The sequence below is a fragment of the Perognathus longimembris genome, unplaced genomic scaffold, assembly GCF_023159225.1.
Source record: "Perognathus longimembris pacificus isolate PPM17 unplaced genomic scaffold, ASM2315922v1 HiC_scaffold_4714, whole genome shotgun sequence".
Classification (NCBI taxonomy): Eukaryota; Metazoa; Chordata; class Mammalia; order Rodentia; family Heteromyidae; genus Perognathus; species Perognathus longimembris.
In genome coordinates, this window is record NW_025960062.1 from 1 (window position 1) to 6,868 (window position 6,868).

Consider the following 6,868-nt stretch of genomic DNA (forward strand, 5'->3'; position numbering starts at 1 on the left):
TGTCGGCAGTGGGCAGAAGCCCCTCAGCCACTCTGGCTTGGGGCAGGGGCTGTTCTCCCCCTAGCTCTTGTCCCTGGCTTTCCCACAGTCCTTGCATGGAGCCTGGCACCCAAGAGTGTTGGACGGTGGTTAACTGAACAACTACACAGAAGAATGTCCTCTGGCATCTGGATATGGATTCTTCTTTAAGACCTTTAAATGCCCCCCCCCCCTCAGAGGAAAATAACTCATTTTGCAACTAGCCAGGCAGCTGGTGGTCATTTCCACGTGCTCTCAGGTGGAGGAGGATGGTTGTAGGCATGGGGAGTGTACCACAACCACAGTCATCTCTTCCTCCCAGACCCTCTCAGCACAGGATGTCTAAATGGGAGCACGAAGGCCGCTAGTATAGAAATTGCCTCAAGTCTGTTTACTTTGACTATAACTTTTGGCGTGTGTGTGTGTGTGTGTGTGTGTGTGTGTGTGTGTGTACTGAGGCTTGAACTCAGGGCCTGGATGCTGTCCTGCAGCTTTTTCACTTAAGGCTGGCGCTCTACCACTTGAGCCACAGCTCTGCTTGCACTTTTTTTTGGAGGTAAGAGTCTCATGGGCTTTCCTGCGCAGGCCGGCCTTTCACTGCGATCCTCAGAGGTCAGCCCTGGGAGTGGGTAGGATTACAGTCACTGGTGCCCGCCCCACTTCTGGCAGGAACTCCAACCAACGGTCAGACCCCTCGGAGTCCAGCAGAGCTGGAAGAACTGTCACTTTAATTCACACATCACCTAACCCTCTCTTTAGCTTTTTCCAGGGTCTGCCCCTGGTGAGATTACACACAGCCTTATGCACAATGTTGTAGGGTCTTCAGTTACCTCTAAGTCCCCCATCTGCCCAGGGGCCTCTACAGCATTGCAGGTTGGACGTTATCCCCCCACCCCCACCCCCATTATCTTGTAAAACTGTGTGTGCTCATGGACATCCTTCTGGGCTGCCACACTACTGGCTTTTGGCTCCCAGGTCTAGAATGTGAAGACAGTGCCGTTCTTTATTCTGCTGCTGCTTTTGCCTCTGCTGCCTGGCTCCAGGGCTTGGTTTCGTGATTGATGGAAGTAACTGTCAGTCTCTGAAACATGATTGGTGGAAGTGACTGTCAATTTCTGGAGCATTGTCCTTATCTTGGCTGGAATCTGGGCCTTCTCCACACCTTGCCCCGGCCACCTGTTTAGCTGTGTGATCTGGGGTCAGGTGGCCTCTCTGTATCTCAGCTTCTGTTTCAGCGGACTGAGAATAACACCATTGTGGTCCTCCCGCGGGAAGTCTGTGAAAGCAAATAAACCAGGTGAGCTACCCAGGGAGCACTCAGTGAGGGGGTCCTGCCTCTTGCCTGCTACACCCAGTCGTGGTGACTGGTTCTGGGAAACAGGCAGGCGCGGATCAGCAATCAAATGAGCCAACTCTTCAGGCCTGGAGAGTCCTCATAGCTGCATACTCATCTGCATATATCTGCATGAAAAACACCTTAGTGTCTCTCTTTTGTATTCAGAAGAGCTGTTCTTCTGGCAGTGGGAGAGCCGGAAAGCTTATGCTGCTCCTCTGCAGCGGGTTTGAAAACTCCTATCCAGGACTTGTGCCAGAAAAAACATCACCTCAAGGGAAAAGTGACCTCAGTACCCCTTCAGGAAACCCTCAGCGTGCATAGCTGGTAGCTTAGTGTGAATGGAGACTGGTCATGTGTTTCTTCTCCCTGCTATAGCCTCAGGGTGCCAAGTTGCACCATGTCTCTTTGAGATGACACATATAGCTCTACTTGCAAGGACAGGATGCATAGAAGCCTGCTGCTGCGAGGGTTGTCTACCCTTGAGATCTTACTGTGAGAAGGAGGCCCCTGGGTTATAGGTTTCCCCCAGGCCCTGCCTCATGCCCCTGCCATGGTCTCTGGCTACCTCTCCAGGTGTGCACGGCCTTCCCTGCTGAGGATGGCAAGTACAACCACGTGAAGCTGCATCATGGCTACACCAACGTCGTGGGTCTGGGGGATTCCAGCACCTGGAAGCTGCCTTTCCTCAACCGCTATGTCTACATGTTCCTTGCGCCCCTCTTGATCCCCATCTTAACCCCACTGGTGGCTCTTGGTGAGTACTGACACGGCCTGGGTCTCGGTGTTACCCCGTGGAAGCTGCTAGGGGAGGAAGCTAAACAGCCAGGCAGGGTGGAAAGATCCCGGGAGCGGGCCCAGGTCTGCTGGGCCACATTTACTGATATCACGGGAGCAGTACTAAGAGTAGGAGGAATGGGGCTGTGGGACAGGCCTCGACCTTGGGGCAGCCCTTGACCTTGATGAGGTTGCCTCAGGTTGATTTCCTCATCCTTGCCTTGGCACACACTTTTCAGAGGGGTAAGATGGATGCATTGGCTAGTTCAGGCCACTCTGTGTAGCTTAGCACCCTTAGCTACTAGGGAGCTAATGTAGGATCAATCCCGTCCTAGGGGTCTTAGGTCCTTTATTTCTCCATCAAATGGAGAATGATGAGGCAGGAAAAACGGGAGCAGAGGCAAAGTTTATTTGAAAGGGGGAGTAAGGTACCAGGGACACTGAGGAAAGCCTCTTAGCTACTTGTGGGTTGGTACAAGCCCCCATCTAGGACTCCCGGCTGCCTGTATGAGGTCTTGTCCACCTGCTTCCTGGCGAAGAGGAGGAGGAGGAGGAGGAAGAGGGGACAGACTTCTCAGCATGAGAGAGAAGTGGCACCCGGAAATCAGTAGCCCCTTGGAATGCTTGTGGGGTGTCCCATTTATATTTATTCCTTTTGGCTGTTCTAGCATCTGGTTGGGTCCCTTCCCACCTTGTCCCAGGGCGGAGACGCCATGTGGATCTGCTGTAGGGCTGTCAGGGGCTTGGCTTCCATCAGGGCTTAGCTCAGTGCCCCCAGAGTCTTCAGGAAGAAGAAGGGGTATTATGTCCACCAAGGCACCGTCTCTCCCCATCTGCCCAGTCTTTCCATTTTTTGCCTCTCCCTCCTGATGGCTGCAGCCAGGGCCCAGCCCTCACTGTCTACGTCTTATTCCTCTGGCAGAGCGGCTAAGCAAAATGGAACTGCGGCTGGCCCTGAGGTCGCTAGGCCTGATTTCCCTGGGCCTTTATTCTCAGTACTGGCTGTTCCTGAACGTGTCAGGCTTCACAAGCCGCAGCTCCGCCCTGGCCTGCATGCTGCTCACCAGATCACTGCTGGCCCACCCGTACCTGCACGTCAACATCTTCCAGGTGAGTCCTGCCCCAGCCCTGCAGGGTCACTGACCACAGGCTGACGGAGGCCATGGGTCACAGCTGCCCTTCGTGGCCACCTGCTCACTCAACCGCTTATCTCAGAGGCTTGAGACTTCTGGGGAGGGCTGGGTGTCTCCTCACAGTGGTAGCAGGCCTCGATCCTGGCCTGGGCGCCCATGGGGAAGGAAGTGGGGGTGCCACCAATGCCACGATGCAGGCAGAGGAAAGGAGCTAGGCGGGGAGGGAGGACCTCCCGGGAGGCTGGGGGCCCAGCATTCAGTTCGGGTGCCATTTCCGCAGGAAAGCCTCCCTGCTCCCCAGTTGGAGGAGGCCCCGCGTTAGAGCTCCTCGCACACCAGAGCCGCCGATGGCCACCTTCAGCCCATAGTTGTTCCCTTCTGGCTGGTGTGGCGCTTGAGTTCCTCAGTCTAGCGACAAAGCCTAGCAGAGAAGGAGTTACCCGTGTACACGTGTTGAGTTGAGCACAAGGAGACGTGCGAACCTGATCTTGAAGCAAGAGAGTAGGGTTTTGACCAGCGAAGGGTGCAGGAGGCAAAGGCCACGAGAACAAGTGCTGGGCAATCCGGGTATTCTGAGCATAGGCCTCAGAGGCGTGCCTCAACTCCAGGCCACGCCCTTGGTTGTCCAGATGCGGGGAGAGAGGCCTGGAGGTGGGCAAGACTCAGCTCAGGGCACAGGCTGGCTTAGCACCGGAGCCCCAGCCCCTCCTCGCTCTACCAGGCCCGGGACAGGTTAGGGGCGGGCTCAGGGCTGTCTTGGCCTGATCCACGCGTATGTCCCAGCACCTCGGGCTGCCCATGTTCGCCCCGGACAAGAAGCCCAGCCGGATTTACATGATGAGCCTGGGTGTCCTCAACCTGCCCCGGCTGCCGGTGCTGGACTGGGCGTTCGGACACTCGCTCATCAGCTGCCACGTGGAGCACCACCTGTTCCCCCGGCTCTCGGACAACATGTGCCTCAAGGTAGCCGAGGGCGGGGCGAGGAATGGGGTGAGCGGTGTGTCTGAGGGTGGACCTCGGGATCCCCGAAGCCCACTTGAACCTCAAGTCCCTCCCGTATTGGCCTGGTCCCAGAAAGGGCAGCCTGGAGTCCAGTTCACCATGAACTTCAGAACAGAGCTGACTGGCAGTGTGATTCTGGCCAGTTCACTGCACCTCAGCCTCTGGGTGTGCTAGGCGGGAGGGTGCAGTGCCTACCTCGAGGGGCGTTGAGGGTGACATGAAGCAGCAGGTCTGAAGCTGGGCGTTGGTGCCTCAGGCCTGTCATCCTAGCAACTCAGGCGGCTGAGATCTGAGGATCAAGGTTCAGAGCCAGCACAGGCAGGAAAGTCCGTGAGACTTTGATCTCCTAGTAACCAGCAAAAAGAAGCTGGAAGCAGAGGTGTGGCTCGAGTGTAGAACACCAGCCTTGAGTGAAGAAACTGAGGAACAGTACTTAGGCCCTGAGTTCATGCTCCAGTACTGGAGTGTACATGTGCACACACGAACATAGGAAAGGAAGGAAGGAAGGAGGATAGAAAGAAGGAGAAAGAAACAAAGAAGGAAGGAAGGAAAGAAAGGAAGGGAGGGAGGGAGGGAGAAAGGGAGGAAGGGAGGAAGGGAGGGAGGGAGGGAGAGGAGGAAGGGAGAGAGGGAGGAAGGAAGGAAGGAAGGAAGGAAGGAAGGAAGGAAGGAAGGAAGGAAGGAAGGAAGGAAGGAAGGAAGGAAAGAAAACAGAGAAGGAAAACTATCTGAAATGTTGGACATGATGTATGTGCTTGGCAAAAGGAAGCGATGCTTCTCACTGCCCTGTGCCAAGGAGGTCATCTTGCAATGGGGAGCCCGTGGGAGGGCTGGGGAGATCCCGTCCTTCCCTTGTCTGTAGTAGAGTTGGGGGAGACAGGAGTTCTCCAACACCTCCGCCCCTCAGTCATTTCCCATGCCCCCTCCCCAGCATCCTCTGGGAGGCAGGTAAGAGCTGGGCAGGTGAAGGGCCATCTCCAGGAATGTGCAGAGCTCCCCCTTCCCCCCCCCCCCCCCCCCCCCCGTCTTCCTCAGGTGAAGCCCTTGGTGTCCCAGTTCCTCCGGGAGAAACAGCTGCCGTACAATGAAGACTCCTACCTGGCTCGGTTGAGACTCTTCCTCAGTCACTACGAGGAGTTCATGGTGCACGCTCCACCCATCACTGAGCTGGTGGGGATGCAGTGAGGGTCCAGCCCTGGCCCAGCTGGGGACCTGCAGCAGGGAGGCCTTGGGCAGTGGACACGCCTGGTATCCTGGAGGTCACCTTGCCCTGTTTATGTTTCTGGGATTCTAGGGTTGTGTGGGGCAAGGGGTATGGTTGCTCGGTATCCCTGATAATCTAGGCCTCAGCTGGAGCTCAGGATCCCTCCTGTTACTGTGCCAGGGTAGGTTAGGGGTGGTGGTGACAGATGGGGAGATGGGATCCTGTGCCCTCATCACCTGGGAGATGGAAGGGAGTGCTGAAAGAAGGGTCAGCCTCCTTGGCCTGGGCCTCCCTGGTGCCTGAGAGCCACACACTAGCTTAGCCATGACTTCTTCTGTATCCTCTGAGGCTCTGCCCCCACCCCTTCCCCAGACAGCACAGGGCATTGTCACTTTTGGCAAGTGTCCCCTAGTTTCTCAATCACTGGTGCCTGTGTAATACCGGGTCTTGCCATCTCCAAAGTCCGCAGTAGCAGTGAGATAAAAGGGAATAGTTTTGTGGGGAATGGGAGAGGAGCAAGTGCCTCAGGGACAGTTCAAGGAAGAGCATTGGGAGCTTTGAACATGACCTTGGTTAACTCCAGAAAAATCTTTTCCATAATGTTTAGAAGCAGTGAACCTTGGAGAGAAAATTACTGGGAGGAAGCTGAGGCTGGGGGAGGTTATGGGAATCTGGGGCCCAGAAGGTCTTCGATGGAAATTAAGGGAGGAGGCTGGGGTGAGAACGTGAATCAAAGAGTTGGACTTGGCCATGCAAGGATGGTTTGATGCCAGACACCACGGTGTCACAATGAGATCTGGCCCATAGTAGGAGGAGTTGAAAGAGGCTGGGAGCAGCCCTCGACAGAGCTGGACTCCCAAGGGTACAGGACAAGGAATGGCCGAGGTGGAAGCTGAAGCAGACAGAGGCCTGTGACAGGAAGCCAGAGAATTCCTTGCCTCAACACTGTGGACAGTTTGTCTAGATAAATCATTGTTGGCCCTCCTGTGCATTCTGGGATTCAGGTGTGTGTATGCTAGTACTGGGGCTTGAACTCAGGGCTGGGGTACTGTCCCTTTGCTTTTTAGTTTAAAACTGGTGCTCTACCAGTGCCACAATTCCACTTCTGGCTTTTTTTTTGGTCTTGGTGGTCTCGTAAACTTTCCTTCCTGGGCTGGCCTGGAACTCTGAACCTCGGATCTCAGCCTCCTGAGTAGCTGGGATTACAGGTGTGAGCCTGGTACATTCTGGGATGGACAGTCATGCCTCCGGCTCCTACCTACTTGATGCCAGAAGCCCAAGTTTATGACAATCAAAAAATGTCTCCGTATATGGCCAGATGTCCCCTCTGGGGCAATATCATTCTTGGTTTCAAGCAACAAGTCATTTTTCTGAGCACACAACAGCCTTACTTATCAGATA

The 6,868-nt window shown here is 55.2% G+C and overlaps 1 protein-coding gene across 1 annotated transcript; it reads left to right on the forward strand.

Annotated features, from left to right (window-relative positions):
* Positions 1-1,519: 1,519 nt before the first annotated feature.
* Positions 1,520-6,560, forward strand: Fads6 (fatty acid desaturase 6; the record flags this gene model as incomplete). The annotated part of the gene is made up of 5 exons (XM_048337229.1): positions 1,520-1,578; positions 1,928-2,108; positions 3,051-3,238; positions 4,045-4,224; positions 5,299-6,560. Coding segments are annotated over 5 exons (758 nt in total), but the record flags the coding sequence as incomplete, so codon positions are not given.
* Positions 6,561-6,868: the final 308 nt, after the last annotated feature.